We start from the raw sequence: 16,571 nt of genomic DNA on the forward strand, positions 1-16,571 counted from the left end.
TTCCTCCCATGCTTCCAGCTCAGGGAGGGCCATTCCCATGCTTCTGGCCTATCAGTCAGTCATTCTCGGGGCACCCAGGCCTACCCTGTCACAGCCACAGTGGAAGGGCATCCGTGCGACCTCATCAGCATCTCCCCTGCTCATGGCCTTAACCTCACTTCAGGACCCCATTATCTCTCCTCTGCTTCACCTGACCTCCTCCTAATGAATCTCCTCGCGTTGTCTTCCTTTCTTCTAAGCCACAGGCAGCCAGAGTGACCCCATCACATGCAAATATGATCTCATCGTGCCCCACCTTGACAACCTCCAAGGACACCTGCTTGTCACTGCAGGAAAGTCCACGCCTCACCCTGGCTCCCCAGGCCATGATCCAGCCCTGACACCCTTACCAGCTCCATGAGGGTCCTCTGCTCCCACTGCCTGGAGCGGCTCCAGAAGAAGCATGCTCTAAAGGTGTCTCCGTGACTTTCATGTTCTGCTCCATCCGCCAACCTCTTGGTGCCACATCCTCTGCAAAGCCTCCCTTGAGTGACCTTCTTGTCCCTCTCCTTGGTCAGGCCTCCTCTGTGCCCCGTGGAGCCTCATGTTTACCCCACCATGGCCCTCTTCACACTGCATGCTATGTGCCTGCAAACCTGACCACTGCCACGCCATGCCCTATATCTGGGTTCTCTAATCCTGGCTCTGGCATTCACTAGCTGTGCAAACTTGGTCAAATTATTCAATCTCTCTGAGCATGTTTCCTAATTTATACAGGTATTTATGACAACACTAATAGCACCCCCTCAACTGGCTGTTGTACAGATGAAATAAAGTAACCTGCGTACAGTGCGCACCACCCTGCCCAGCACACAGGAAGCCTTCCCTAACCTTTGGTTTTGGTGATTCCTTCATCATTGCCATGGTCACTGCCTTTCTGCCAGGGCAAAGATGTAGCCAGGCTGGGAGAAGCCACGAAAGAAAGGGAGCTTTCTCTTCTCCAGGACGTCGCTGAGCTCCCGACCCATCTTCCTTTTCTTCGGGCACCTTGTAATGCACCAGACCGTCCAGAAGGGGGCAGCCTCTGTAGGCGGCGCCAGGCTATTTCAGACGTCTCTGTAGGCGGCGGTCTTGATCTCACTCCAGCACGTGTTCTCAGAAAGCATGACTAAAATTGGGCATTTTTTTTTCCCATTGAAATAAAAACAGGGCTGCTGTCGACAGCAAACTGGCTCTGTAAGATACTGTTTGTCCATAATTTGCAGAAGCTATTTTTAAAATAACCCAAACACGTGTTGCCACATTGAAAGTCACAGAAATTAGCATTGCACCCCCCCCCGCCCCCCGCCTCCGCAAAACTGCTTTACTCATTCACAAGCTTGAAAAGGTACAGGTTGGAAGTTAAAAACCATCCAGGATGTTAGTTAGCAACAGATGCACCATTATCAACTGAATGTTTGTGTCCGCCCCCTACCCCAAATTCAAATGTTGAAGCCCTAACCCCTCATGTGTATTTGGAGATGGGGCCTGTGAGGAGGTGGTAAGGGTTGAATGGGTCATAAAGGTGAGGCCCTAACCCAATAGGGCTAGTTGCCTTATAAGCAGAGGAGTGTGCTCTCTGCAGTGTGAGGACGTAGTGAGAAGGTGGCTGTCTGCAAGCCACAAAGAGAGCCCTCTTTAGAAACTGAACTAGCCTAGCATCGATCTTGGACTTTCCACTCTCCAGAATGGTGAGAAAATACATTTCAGTTAAGCCATGCAGTGTGTGCTGTGTTGTTACGGCAGTCCAAGCAGACTGAGACAGGTGTCTGATAGCACTTTGGCCCTCTCTTGTATTACTATTATTATTATTATTTGAGACAGAGTCTCACTCTGTCATCCAGGCTGGAGTGCTGTGGCATGACCTCAGCTCACTGTGAGCTCTGCCTCCTGAGTTCATGCCATTCTCCTGCCTCAGCCTCCCGAGCAGCTGGGACTACAGGTGCCCACCACCACGTCTGGCTAATTTTTTGTATTTTTAGTAGAGACGGGGTTTCCCCATGTTAGCCAGGATGGTCTCAATCTCCTGACCTCGTGATCCGCCTGCCTCGGCCTCCCAAAGTGCTGGGATTACAGGCGTGAGTCACCACACCCGGCCCCTCTCGTGTATTATTGTTGTCATTATTACAACAACTAGTTATTTTCTTGTTTTAAAAAAAACCCTGCAAGCCCTCACATCTTGCTAAAGCATGAAATCCATCTTCTCATTCCTGGTTTGCCATCCCCTTTCTCACTTGTTTGTTGAATTTGTCATCTCAGGCCCATGCATGGCACTTGAAATGCCAGGAGCAGGCCACAGTTGTTGCAGTAAAACAGCAAGAAAAATGACTTGTCTGCTGTTTCGATGTGTTTGTGGGAACTAGGATAATGTTCCGTGTTTCTGTGGGAGGGCATGGGAGCTAGCCTGTGAGCTAAAGAGTAAACTTGGTTCTGCACAGTCAGTCTGTGGTGAGGAGAGATGACTGGGGTATGGGCGGGTGCCTAGGCTGTGCTGCCCTGAAGGGTTACAGAGATCCCAGAACAAACAGTGCCTCCTTAGAGAGACCCAGGGTCCCCACCTGCATTAGTCCATTTTCACACTGCTGTAAAGAACTACCTAAGACTGGGTAATCTATGAAGAATAAAAGGTTTCATTGGCTCACAGTTCTGCATGGTTGGGGAGGCCTCAGGAAACTTACAATAGTGCCAGAAGGCAAAGAGGAATCTAGGCACGTCTTACATGGTGGCAGGAGAGAGAACGCAAGGCGGAGAACTGCCAAACACTTTTAAATCATCAGATCTTGTAGGAACTCACTTATTATCATGAGAATAGCAGTGGGGAAATCACCCCTATGATCCAATCACCTCCCACCAAGTCCCTCCCTCGACATGAGGTGATTACAATTTAAGACGAGATTTGCAGCGGGGCACGGACACAGAGCCAAACCATATCCCCACCCCACCCCAACTCCCCCAGTCCTACTGGAGAGCAGGTCCTGCCAGTTGATCTTGGGGGCTAGAGCCAAGGGTTGCTGCAACTCAGCTGTCCATACTTCACAGGGCCTGGCCAGGTCTCAAACGAGGACTCAGCTTGACAATGGCTGTCTCAGTAATCCCAGAATAGTGCTGGTGCTGGGGCAAAACCCGCTGCTGGGGAGACCTCCTGGACTGCTCAGGAGTAAGGTGCAGAGTCATGGAAAGGTTTTGAACCTTGTTTCAAAGCCTGCATCTGTTGCCTACCAGCTGTGTGATCTTAGATGAGTTACTCACCCTCTCTGTGCCTTTGCTTTCTTACCTACAAAATGGGGTCGATGAAGCTCATCATAGAGTTTTTTATAAAGATTAAACTACTTAACTTTAATCACCTGGAACGGTGCCTGGCACAAAGCAATCCTTAATTGTTACTGGTTGCCATTATTCTCAGGCAGGAGTTGGCAAACTTTCTCTGTATAGGGACAGATAGTAAATATTTTAGGCTTTGCAGCCGTGCAGTCTCTGTGACAACTACACAATTCAACTCTGCTATTATAGTACTAAAGCAGTTATAGACCAAACATAAGTGAATGGCATGGCTGTTTCCAATAGACTATTTAGGAAATCAGGCAGGCCGTATTTCTAAGATGACACCTGTTCAGAAGCTGGGCGGTTAAGGGAGTGGAAAAGAGGGAGCTAGGGGCCAGGCAGGTCTCTGATGCACAGAGATGTCACACACTAGGGGGAGCAGGGGAAGGGGCCACTCGTCCATGATGTCTTACCAGGTAGGGTTATTACAAGCCAGGGCCCATACACCATCTGGGCATTTACCAATGGACTTTGGAGGCTGGGGGGTGTCCGTGGGTCCCTAAATTTGTACATAGTATCATTTGTGTATATGCATATGAGTTTTTCTAGAGAGATTTACAGCTTTCTCTAAATTATCTAAGGGATATGTGACCCAAAAGGTGAAGAACTACCATGTTAACACAAGCCACCATCTGGATGTCAGTGAAGACCTCCCAGAGATTGTGGTGCCCTAGCAGATGTGGGGAGGAGAGGTCACAGGGCTGACCTGGCCTACAACTGCTTAGAAGCAGGCGTCTCCCAGTGCCTCTCCCAGGGTCTTCTCCTCATCGCCGATTCTCAGACTGGTTCGAGGAGTGTTGTTCTGGTGTGCCCTGGTATGGAGATGGCCTCCCCTCACCAACACCGCTGAGCACTCCCCAGTCAACCTACCGTGGCACCCCACAGAGCTCCTTTATTCTCAGCTTCTCTCCCCTCCCCACACCAGAATTGGGGGGCAGTCCCATGTGACCCCAGCCTCCTGCCCAATCGAGTAAAAGGGTGAAGCCCTCAGTCGAGGACATACAAGGGGCAGAGAGGACCGGCAGGGGCTGGGGGCCGGATGGATGCTGCCCTGCTGGTGTTTGCTGGAAAAGGTCTTGTCCAAACTTAGTTTACACAACGTGCCAGACTGCAGCCACCCAGCCACGGCTAGTATGGTGCCTGTTGGTCTTGAAACCACATCGCCAATGCTGCCACCACTGCAGGGACACGTTATGGGGGTGTGGCACCTGTGCACAGGCTCGGGGCCCCATGGTTACTGGAGAGGCTGATGGTGCCACCCCAGAAATCACACCCGCCGGGAAGACTGACCACTGGGAAACAGAGCCAGCAGGAGCTAGCACAGGTATTTCCATCCCTGCCTCCCCTAGGAGGACTGTCCCCAGACACGGCAGTTCACCCAGTGTCTCTGAAGACATCCCATAAGACTAAGGAGTTGGTCACACTTGCTGCCAAGCAGTGGCCATGGTGACCGGTTTCTAGGGGCCCAGGCTAAGGCAATTGGTGCCAGCAGTGGTCCTGGAAAGCAACTGGTGACTGACCATCCAGGTTTGCAAGGACACAAATGGGACAGCTCATCTGCTTAGAAAACAGCCTGCAGGGTGGAATTCTGCAGTTGGATGGCCCACCAGTCTGAAGGCAATAAAGGGCTCCATTGCTGGACATTGGTTGGCACCTGCAGAGCTGGTTGCTGTGGCATCACCAACAATACCATGTAAGTGAAGGCACAAAAATCTGGAGGGAGCATAATTACCGCATGCCAGTCTGGGGAGAGCAGGTGAAAAGACCCTGTGGCTTTCATCATCTGTACTCCCAGCCTATCACCTCTCAAAGTGATGATAAAGGAAGGATGCAGCCAGGCGCGGTGGCTCATACCTGTAATCCCAGCACTTTAGGAGGCTGAGGTGGGAGGACTGCTTGAGGCCAGGAGTTTGAGACCAGCCTAGGAAATATGGTGAAACCCCATCTCTACAAAAAATGCAAAAAAGTTAGCTGAGTGTGGTGGTGCATGCCTGTGGTCCCAGCTACTCAGGAGGCTGAGGTGGGAGCATCACATGAGCCCAGGAGGTGGAGGCTGTAGTGAGCCGTGATTGTGGTACTGCACTCCAGCCTGGGCAACAGAGGAAGACTAAAGAAGGGAAGAGAAGGGAAGGGAAGGGAAAGGAATGGAGGGGAGGGGAGGGGAGGGGAGAAAGAAAGAAGAAAGAAAGAAGAGAGAGAAAGAGAGAGAGAAAAAGAAAGGAGGGAGGGAGGAAGAGAGGGAAAAAAGAAGGAAAGAAGGAAGGAAGGAGGAAGAAAAGGAAGCAAGGAGGGAAGGAAGGAAGAAGAAAGAAGGAAGCAAAGAAGGAAGGAAGGGAAAAAAGAAGGAAAGGAGGGAGGGAGGGAGGAAAGGAAACAAGAAAGGAGAAAGGAGGAGAAAGGAGAAAAAGGAAGGACCTCCATCTCCAAATAAAGAATTCTGAGTTCTGCAAATGAAGCCCCCAGCAATCCAGAGCTAGGGAGAGGCCTAAAGGAAAGTGCACAGTAGCAGATGATGAAGCCATCACGATGTGTGGCAGGGGCTTTGCCCCCAAAGGTCTTTTCTGGACGCCCCAGCCAAGCAGCCATGAACTAGTTCTCCAGACCCTCCCTGGGCTGCCACTGTGTGCCAAGTAAGGGGCTTAGAGCCTGGGATCTGGGCCAAAGATAAGACAAGCTCTCTGCCCTCCAGACACTGCTCCCCATCCCAATCCCCACCCCCAGTTAGGACAACGACAGAATTGGTTTTCAATCAACGCACATTCTAGATTCAAATCCCTGCTTCCCACTTAGGTCAAGTTGCTTGATCTAAACCTCAGTTTCCTCATCTGTAAAACAGACACTATAAATCTTTGTTCAGGGAATTGATCTGGGTAAAACAGGAACTTTGATGGGCGCGTTCAGCCCCAGTCTAGCTTGGAGTAAGGCCCCAGAAGCGATCGCTGCACCGGAGACCCCCGGCTTGCGGGCAGTGCTTCTCGGTTGATGTTCTAGTCTCTGAGCTACTATTTCAAAGTTTTGTAAGGGTTAAAAAGACTCGTTTTGGAGAGTGGTTTATATTCTTTACAAATTAAAATGTTATCCAATCTGACACCCACTCTCCTAACAGCCCCCATGCAGGCCCTCTAGCTTCCTAAGACTCCCCAGCCTGCCCCTCAGCCAGGTGTCAAGGGTTGGGGGCCAGAAGGATCACACCACAGACAGCGCTGGTCTCCAAGGCTTTATTCAGGAAGGTTTGCATCTGTTTGACAGGCACTGTGCAGGGGGTTTGTAACAGTTCAGTTTTCTCCAAGGTCCCATGGGGAGAGGGGTGCAGAACAGAAAGAGCCTCTCGGCAGGTGTGGGGGGGGTCCTCTCCTCCAGAACAAAGGCCACTGATGAGGTGAACACCCCAGAGCCAGGGGCTGGGTTATATACAAAAGGGGTGGACAGATGCAGAGAAACTCAAAGCTAAATACAACTGAAGGAGGAAAGAGTCCATCTCATGGGGTCAGGGCTTCTTCTGGGCTCTTTCTACCAAGTGGGAAAGGAAGTTCAAAATAAACGCAAAGCTTTCAAGGAGAAACAAGTCCAGCCTTTCGGTCTTAGTGTTCTGTGCAATTTTAAAACCCAACAAAATAAATATAATTTAAAAATGCCTTACATGACACTAAAGGCAAGCATGGGAAAAGCAAGCAGTTGAGGAAACCTTCCGAGAATGCTAAGCAGTGCTGAATGCCAAGAAGTCCCCGGGCACCCTGGAGGACGGGGCAAGAGGGCCCAGCGCCCATCCACCTGGGCACAGGTACAGAGTTTGTCCTGCCTGCTGGCACCTGCACTGCCAGGACCCAAGGAGTCCCTGTGGCGATGAGGGCTGGGCAGGCATGGTCTTCCAGGCTGTCAGGGCAGAGGTTCTGGGAGATTCCATTTCAGAATCCATCTATCCCACTGAGACAAAGGGAAGGGCCAGATGGCAGGGAAGCAGCTGGCAGAATGGCTTGAGAGACAGAGTAGGTGTGGAAGAGAACTAGCATGGTAAACACAGAAAAAGAAAAAAAAAAACAAAACCAGAAAACAAAAACCCTAAGTAACAGAATAACCCTAAAGTGATGCTATTTCACACACTTTCACATATTTAATGTAACCCACAGCAAAGTATTGCCAGTAAGAGGCCCCATGGGCCTCCTTTAATAAGCACATCATTTGCATATTAGCACATTGTTTGCAAACAACTGGTGTCTGCCTAAAGTGCTTGGAACATTTTGTTCTCTTAAACAGGCCCCCTGTAATTTTCGTTCATATCATGATTTGCTTTAGCAAACTTCGTTCACAGATGGAAGAGGATAACTTTTGGTCAGTCCATAGTCATATAATCTTTATGTCTGAATTAATGATGCCCCTGCCCTGCAAATGGCTGAAGCACAGACCACCAGGGTCCCTTCTAGCCCAAAAGTCACTACAGCTCCAGAGGCCGAGTTGACTTTGGCTCCCCAACGCCCCCGTCCTGCTGCCTCCCAGATCACATGCTGCCACGAGGTCTCTCGTGCTCCACCGGGTGCGGGTGTGGCCTTTAGCAAGTCAGCCCACACAGGAGCTCACCACTGTTTTAAACAAGAGCCAGGAAGTTTAAGTGATTTCCTTTTTAAAAATCTGTACTTATACATCCTCATGTGTCCCACCCTCCACCCCCACCAAGTGTCACTCACACTTCCAGCACAAAAGGGGAAATGTACGTGGGCAGGCTGACAGTTCCCCAGAGACCCTGGGGCGGTGGGGTGGGCAGTGGTTACTCCAGACACACACACCTTGATCCACAGTCTCCCTCTGTGTCCCTGGCTCCTGGACTCTCGCAGCTCCTGTACCTCTGACAGCAAAGGAGTCGGTGGCAAGCCCCAAGGAGCCTGGGACAGAGCTTGGGGTTTTGTTCTTAAGAAGTCATGTGAATTTTACATTCCCCTCCATAACAGACTCACTGGCTTTCAGTTAAAATTGGGCTTAAATAGGTCTTCCATGAATCTTCAAAAGCAAAGACTTCAGGAAGAGGTGCCTGGAGCACGCCCTGGCATCCACTACATACCCTGCAAAATACCCACACTACATTGGAGAAGCAGGAATCTAAGCCCTTTAGGCGGTTAAGACTTATTTCAGAGGCAGTAACAAATGATGCCAGGAGGCCACCATGGCATCTCTGGAAGCCAGAAGCCTGCCTTCTTCCTGCCTGGCACGGACCTGAGCTCCTCCCCTATTTCTAGATCTGCAAGGGACTCTGGGCCCCATGACAGGAGCCCACATACGCAAGCAGGGTTGACCAACTAGCATCAGGTAGGTGAAGGTTAAGAAAAGTGTGTCCCTCCCTGGGGCCAGGGCCCAGAGACTCTATAGGTCCCATCTTCCCCTGGTCGCACCCCTGGAGCTCAGCGTGGCACAATGTGCCTTCTGAACTCACGGGTTGCAATTCCAAATGGAAGAGCACAGCTTCTGCTCGCCTCCTCTGGGAAGGCCTAGATCAGAGAACACAGCCAAGCTGGCTTCAGCCTTCTCCTGGCTCCTGGGTCTGGCCTGGAGCCGGCGGTTTCCATACCAGATGGGTGGGGGGCCTTGCCTGAGCAGCCCTGGAGAGGCCACCAAGGCATCCCTGAGGCTGCTAATTGGAAGACACTTTGCTCACAGTCAACATGTGGTTCCCTGATGGTTTTGTGCCCCAACTACCAGAAAACCCTGCTCCCAGCCAGGCACCAGGAACCCGGCCGGCCCCCTGGGCTCTCAGGTGGGGAGGCCCTGGCAGAAACAACACTGCGCTTGGCAGCACTCTAACAGCACTGGCCGCCAGGGGGCAGCAGGCCTCCGCAGGTGGTCGGTCCAGGCTGGCGCTTCCTAGGGGGCTCCCAGAGGCAGGGCTCATCTGGTAGGGTCCCCTCAGCACCCAGGGACCCCCTTCAGTTCTACACCTGACCCACCTCTCGGACGGGGCATTTCTCTTCTAGTAGGTGACCCTCTCTACAAAGAGCAGTCCAAACACCACCTCCAAGCCCTGATGTTAGGAAAATGACTAGAAACTCTCATCTCTTCTACAAAGTGTCTTGTAGTGCAGTTCGGGAGGGTCAGTTCTGGGTTTGAGCCCAGGTGGAAGTGAAGGAAAAGTTAGGAACGAGAAAGGAAGCACAGGGGGAGGAAAGGAGGCCCAGGCGAGGGCCAGGGAGGGCGTGGGCAGCTCAGGCAAGTGGGGCATCCTGGGACATTTCTGTCAGGATGTCGATGAGGTTGTTCAGCCCCGAGAGGTAGCCATCCTCCCGGTTCCCCTCCTGCCAGGGGACGTCATGCTGCAGGGTCTGGCCCTCAGGCAGGGGTGTGGTTTTCCCAAAGTCGATCATCCACACTTTGGCCTGTTCCTTCTTGTCATGGATGAAGAGGAGGGAGCTGCCAATGACCTGAGGGGAACAGGGGGGTGAAGGGTGAGCTGGAGCCCCACCCTGCCTTTCCCACTGCGGCCTGGGGCTGGGTGACCAGGTGGGGAGGCTCGCTCAGGCCGGCGCCTGCAATTCCAATCCCCATTTTCAGCCAGGCAGCAGAGCTGGCCCAAGAATGGCCATGCCTGGGCAGAAGGCATTGGGTTCCAGGGTTGGTGACCACCCTTCTGTGTGGGCAGCAGCAGGCACCCCTTCATGCCCCGACTCTGGCCTGCACACTTTCCACTCCTTCCCTCTTTCTTTCCTTCCTTCCTTTCCTTCCTTCCCTCTAGACAGGGTCTTACTCTGTCGCCCTGGCTGGAGTGCAGTGGTGCAACCTCCCGGGCTCGAGCGATCCTCCCACCACAGCCTCCCAAGTAGTTGGGACTACAGGCATGTACCACCATGCCTGGCAAATTTTTTGTTTTTCATTTCTGTAGAGACAGGGTTTCACTATGTTACCCAGGCTGGTCTCAAACTCCTAAGCTCAAGCCAACCTCCTGCCTTGGCCTTGGAAAGTGCTGAGATTAGAGGCATGGATCACTGCACCTGGGCAAACTTTCCACTCTTTCTAGACCACAACCAAACCTGGGGCCTCGCCCTTCCCCCTCCTAGAACCTGACTCCTCCCAAACACTCTGGAGGGAATCACAGTGAAAGGGAAGGTGCCCAGAAGAGTCCAAACTCTCCAGGGGTGGGGGTGGAAAAGAATCCATTTCAAATGCACACAGCACCCCACCGCAGCAGCACAATCCCCTGCAGATTCAGGGCGGACAGGCCCTATAGGGCCTTCCCAGCCTGGTCCAGGGACAGTGGGCACCAAAGAGCCTGCCCCTCCTGGGAGAGCTCAGAGCCTCTGCGTGGGAGCGAGGCGCTTTCCCAAATACGGCCACACATACCCCTGGGTCACCTGAGTGGGGCCAGAGGAAGGCCAGGGGGCACAGAAAGGGCTGAGGTGATATTCCAGCTTCCAGCAGTGCAGGGCAGGTGGGGCCCCTGGCGAGGCTGAGCCCAGAAAAGGGGCTTCCTCTTTCCAGGTGGAAAACAACAGACCCCAGCTGATTTGGCCTCTTTCCAGACCTTAAGGGAGACTCCAAAACGTGTAGAACAAAATGCTTTTCCAAGAAATGAAAGCAGAAGTGTTGAAGAAGGGTGGGAACGGCTTTGAGCCAAAGCTCTGTGGCCTGAAGTCCTCCGAGGCTCGGCCCCTGGGGTCAGGCAGCCAGGCAGCACCCCCATCCTCCAGAAAGGCAGCTGGGACAAAGGGGGCTCTGGCAGGAGGCACGAGGATGCTTCATCAAGTGGAAAGGAGAGGCCCCAGGAGGAGCTGAGGGTCGTCTAGGGGACGAGGAGAGCAAAGAACATTCTGAGAAGGACCGAGCTCCCTGCTAGGGGCAGATCAAAGCCTGAGTCTCCTCTCTAGGTGTGCCACCCCCCTCCTCGCAGCCATCCTCTCCAGGTGCCCCGAAGGGAATGACATCCAGGAGCAAGGTAGGCCATCTGCCTGAGAAGGGCCGGTGGTGTAGTTTGCAGAAAGATGCACTGCCCTGCTGGGTGCCCCAGGGCTGACCCTATGAGTTCCTACTACTGGCTCCGCAGCCTTCTCTGTGGGCAGGGCATAGGCTGAGGCCACCTCCATACAAGACCCCATACAAGAGGGCCTCCACAAGACAGGCCAATGAGAGGGGCTGCTTTCCTGAACCACCTACACAGCTGCAGGGAGCCGCAGGATCCCACTTCACACCCATGGGGTTAGACAGCCTCAACACTGCAGCTGTGTGTGTGTGTGTGTGTGTGTGGGCGTGTGACTGGTAAAGGCATGCATGTTTGTGTATGAGTGGGTGTGCACACAAAAATGTGTATGTAGATATATGAATACATGTGTGAGTGTGTATGTGTATGACTTGTGTCAATGTGTGATGTATCAATGTGTGTGCATGCATGTGACTGTGATTTGTGTGTGTGTGAATGTGTGTGTGATTTGTGAATGCATGTGGGAATGTGTGTGCATGTAGGGTTTATGAGTGTGATCTGTGAATGTGTGTGAATGTGTATATGCACGTAGGCTTTATGAGTGTGATCTGTGAATGTGTGTGGTATACGATTGGTAAGTGTGGAATCTGTGAATGTGTCATGTGGCTGGGGACCCGGACTCCCCATGTCAGGGTCTCATACCCCTCCAGGGAACCTGCCGATGCCTCCCAGAGCCTCTCTCAGGTGTCTCAGTTCCCCACCTGCTGCCCGCCTCCCCTGCCAACCAACATATGCAAAGGTGGGAGGTTCCAGCCCCGCCCGAGAGTGACACCTGAAGACCTGCCTGCCCTCCTCAGGGTCTCATCTGAAGATGTAGGTGGTGGTCGGTGGGTGCCCGGCTATTCTAGCAGCTCAGAGAGCTTCTACCCTAAGACCATGGGGTGTGTGGGATAGAAGTCCTGCCACAGCTGCCCAGAATGGACAAGACTCTGGAGCTGGAAGGACAAGGGAGGAGAAAGGGGGCAATAGCCAGGGGTCTCAGGCAGGACAGCCTGTGTGGTCACCCTAGGGAGCATTAAGACGCAGCTCCCCCATGCAGCGAGGGGGCTGGTCCCTGATGGCCTGCCTCTGGCTGCACCAACCTGAAAATGCCCGACCCCACCCCACCCCGGGCTTCTGAAAGAAGAAGGCCTGTCGGCATGCACAGCATTCTGCTCAAGAGGGCAAAAGTTTGCCAATATCTACCTCGTGGCACTTGAAGAAGGGAGAAACTTCTAGAGTGGTTCGAATGGCCTTCAGCCGGTCCCGATAGGCGATCTGGGAATAAAAAGAGGACCATTTTTAAACACTGCGTAGGGGGAAGGGGTGGATTTTAGTCCATTTAGCTCATTAGAGTCACCTACTGTAGAAATGGCAGTGACCTTACACCCTGATCATTTATTCCAACCTCCTTATCTACAAATGAAGATACTGCAGCCCAGAGGAGGGGCTGCAGCTGGGGCTCCGCTGCCGCCCTTTCTCCCACCAACCCTTCTCCATGAACAGGAGGTGTGGGGAGGGCAGTATCAGAACACCCACACAGCCTCTAGCGGTTCCTCCTGTGAGTGTGATTTACCCTGAATGCCGGACGTCTAGACGCATCTTCCTGCAAGCAGGGCTGCTATGGCGACTTTCTCAGCATAAATGTCAGTACCCTTGACTTTTGAAAGGACAGAGTAAGAGGGAGAACCACAAATATCTCTCCCAGTGGCCTCTCCATGGAGCCCTATAAACTCGTGTCAAGCTGTGTTGGCCTTGGGGGTGCCCCATCCTCCCCAGAGGCCAGCTCTGTGGGTCTTACCCGCCGGCTGTGTTGGGAAGCCCGTCATACACAGGTACAGAGTTCCTCAATGCCTGCTGGAAAGCAGTGACAGCTGGCAGGGCCAGCCGAGCAGCCCCCGGAGTGTTCAGCACCAGGAACAAACCCCTGTCGATCTCAGGCATAGGAGGCATGTTCCATGGTGGCCACTGCTAAGGGGCTGAGATCCTCCCCTGCAGGGGACTCAGGAACTGGAGGACTTGGGCTACGAAAGAGTCAGGTGCATTCCCCATGCCTGCAGCCTCAGAGCTTGCCAGGAGCCAAGGGAAGCCTCCCCAGCTTGAAAAGGAAGATTTCCCAGTTCCAGTCAGTACTGAGTCTCCTTGGAGAAACGGCTACCTGGTCCTCCCCTACTTGTTCTGCAGCTGCTGTGGCCTGTTCAGAAGGTGCTGTTCACAGGGGCTCTAGGGCCTGTGTCCCAGATGTGCCTGGATCTATGACTGTCCCGGGGAGCTGTGCACTTGGGCCACAGTGGCACAATATTCCCTAATTCAGCTGGAAGGGTCAGTGCTCTGGTCCCAGTGGGCAGAACGTCTATCCAGCCTGTGGGTCGCTGCAGCAGCAATACACATGACAGAACTTTGTCATGAACTTGCACAACCCACACCCCCAGACTTGGAGACAGCATGCCAGCTCTCCCTGGCAGGGGGCAGTGTGACCTCGGGCACACAAGATGGGGACAAACAGGTCTACCCACAGCAGGTCTGCTGTGAAGATTTGCCACACACTTGGCATGACACCTGGCAGGCGGCGGGCACTGTGGAAACCCAGCAGTTCTCTCTCAGGGGATGGGAAATGCTCTCTGGAGCTATGGGGCCGATGGCTAAGGGAGAGTCAGTGAGTGTCCACCAAGCTTCCCCGCCTACCCGACGCGTGCCTGGGACAAGCACATTGCCTTCCTCTTCACTTTCCAAGCTGAAGCCTGGGGCCAGGATGGATACACACTTTCCTGGGTACAAACTTCAGTGCCTTTGACCTTTTTTTTTTTTTTTTTGAGACAGTTTCACTCTTGTTGCCCAGGCTGAAGTGCAATGGCAAAATCTCAGCTCACTGCAACCTCCGCCTCCCGGGTTCAAGCAATTATCCTGCCTCAGCCTCCCAAGTAGCTGGAATTACAGGCATGCGCTACCATGTCTGGCTAATTTTTGTGTTTTTAGTAGAGACGGAGTTTCACCATGTTGGCCAGGCTGGTCTCGAACTTCTGACCTCAGGTGATCCGCCTGCCGTGGCCTCCCAAAGTGCTGGGATTATAGGTGTGAGCCACCACGCCCAGCGTGCCTTTGACTTTTGAAAGGGCGGAATGAGAGAGCCACAAAAGTCTCTGCCAGCGGCCTCTCTACAGAGCCCTACAAACTCGGGTTGGGGTGTGCTGTCCCTGGGGGTGCTTTGTCCTCCCCTTAGGCACCTCCAGAGTAGACACAGTTGTCCCTTCCTGGCTGGCTGGAGAGACCCTCTCTGGAGGTGCCAGACTCACCAGGATGTTATGGTTTCCTTTAGTGAACTCTCTGAAGGCCTCGGTGACCTGCTCCCTCGTTTTGGTCTTCTTGAAGTCCCGGTTCACGGTGCCGTCTTCTTTCTGAGAAAAAGAACAACACCCCACCCCGAAGGGGGTCAGCAGGGACCCTCGGGCAAAGACTGTTCTCACCCACCCAACACCACAGAGCAGGCGAGCCCCATCTGGACCCGGGGGAGGGCCAGCGGAGGCACCCAGGTGTCCGCATATGGCGCATGGAGGTGGCGTGCACAGCAGAGGGGAGCCTGCCCTGTGCCCAGACACAGGGGAACACAGAGGGTGGCACTGACATCCCTAGACAAGTGAACAGTGGTAGGAAAGGCCCGGAGATGTGAGGGTCATCTGGGCCGAGGATGGAGTAGCATGGCCAGGGTCTGGCCCGTCCTGAGTGCAACAGCAGGGCCGAGAGAGAGGGTCGGCCTCAACTTCCCACTCCGGGGCCTGGGCCCTGAAACCGGTGCCCAGAGGTCCCTGCCCTCCAGAGGCACCTCCCCCCAGCACAGGCAGGTGAGACTTGCTCCTGCCCTGAGCTCAGGTTGACTTCCTTTACAATCTATCATCTCTTCTTTCAGGTTTTCTGAAAGCCAGGATCCAATACAGCCCTGCTCAGCTCTGCTCCCTCGCCCACCCCACTCCCATCTTCTTGGCCCCAGCACTATCTCCGTTCAGTTTGTCCTGGGCCCGCATGTGGGGCTTTGCTGACCTATGAGGAAATTTGTTCTTTAGGGACAAAGGGTGAGAAAGGAATGCTCTGCCAGGAGTCCCAACAGTGGGCCGTGTCTGCCCTCAGGCTGGAGATTACTTCAGCTGTGTCCTCACTGTGGCTGCCTTTGACAGGACTGGCAGGACCTGGGGACGAGAGAGCAGCCCTGGGTGCAGAAGGGGCCGAGAGCGGGGGACCACAGGCAGCGCACCCCAGGCAGAGCCTCTTGGCTAAGGCTGGGGTGGGCAGGTGACGGTGAAGACAGCTGGCTTCTCTCTGAGCGGGAAGACAGGCTGTTGGCCGTTCTGATGGCTGGACAATAGGCAGAGACCAAGAGCACATCCTGCTTGAGAGGGAGAGGTGAAGGGAAAGTGGATTGTTTCGAACAAATAAAGTAAGGAAAGCAAGTGCTAAGGAGAAGGAAGAGGGGTACAGAATTTGCATCCAGTCTCAGAGCTGGATGCAAAAAAGAGGGAAAGGCTACAAAAGACAAAAAAGGGGGCAAATGCCTTTCTCAGCCCAGAGCTCGCAAAGCAGCTGTCCCGGGGGAAGGTAAAAACTTCCCCCACACGCCACTGTGGGCAGCGAGCCATTGATAACTTTGGAAGCATACGTCTAAATGCCATCTGAAAGGAGGCTGAGGGGAACCTCCCACCAGGACCATCGGCTGCCCAACCCTGACTCCAGGCTGGACCCTGGAGATGATGTAGACCACGAATGGACAGAGAATGGGAGACCTGACAACCCCACAGGGACTGCCATCTGCTCTAGAGGGACAGCTTCTGAGACCCTGAGGGGCTGGCGCCCCAAAGCCCTGCTCTTGCAAATTTAACAGCAAGGGTGCACGCAGGGGCCCAGGACAGGGAGGTCAATTCAGACAGTGCCAGTGATCAATCCAGACAGTCATCAATCCAGACAGTGCCAGTTCCCCAATTTATTCTGGGGAAAGTAAACAAACGTTTGAGCATAATCACATATAGGAAGCTTCTGTGTGCCCAGAGCCAGAGTTAAGAACTTTTCTGCCAGATACACATAGGTACAAAGGGATAGAAGGGAAACAGCTATCATTTTGTAAACCACGAACACAAAGTAAATATATTAATTAGGGGAATATTACTTTTACTTACAAAGTTTGTCATGTTTATTTGGGGCTTATGTTTCTATTTCTGTTCCAATAAATATTTTGAAATTTCAAAAAAAAAAAAAAGAAGAAGAAGAAGATCGAAGAGCAAAGAGGAGAGAATGCGGTTTCTGAGGGACCCTG

The 16,571-nt window shown here is 53.2% G+C and overlaps 1 protein-coding gene across 2 annotated transcripts in view; it reads right to left on the bottom strand.

Moving 5' to 3' along the window:
• Positions 1–6,543: 6,543 nt before the first annotated feature.
• Positions 6,544–16,571, bottom strand: part of ITPKB (inositol-trisphosphate 3-kinase B) — a 107,495-nt gene continuing 97,467 nt past the window's right edge. For both annotated transcript variants that reach the window (XR_013395409.1, XM_015115115.3), the window contains 3 exons: positions 14,566–14,667; positions 12,479–12,550; positions 6,544–9,743 (listed from right to left, as the gene is read on the bottom strand). Coding sequence is in view for 1 of the 2 variants with exons in the window: in XM_015115115.3 (XP_014970601.2) it covers positions 9,528–9,743; positions 12,479–12,550; positions 14,566–14,667 (390 nt within the window). In the remaining variant the exon portion in view is untranslated. The remainder of the gene's footprint in view (positions 9,744–12,478; positions 12,551–14,565; positions 14,668–16,571) is intronic.

The sequence above is a fragment of the Macaca mulatta genome, chromosome 1 (genome assembly GCF_049350105.2).
Source record: "Macaca mulatta isolate MMU2019108-1 chromosome 1, T2T-MMU8v2.0, whole genome shotgun sequence".
Taxonomy (NCBI): domain Eukaryota; kingdom Metazoa; phylum Chordata; class Mammalia; order Primates; family Cercopithecidae; genus Macaca; species Macaca mulatta.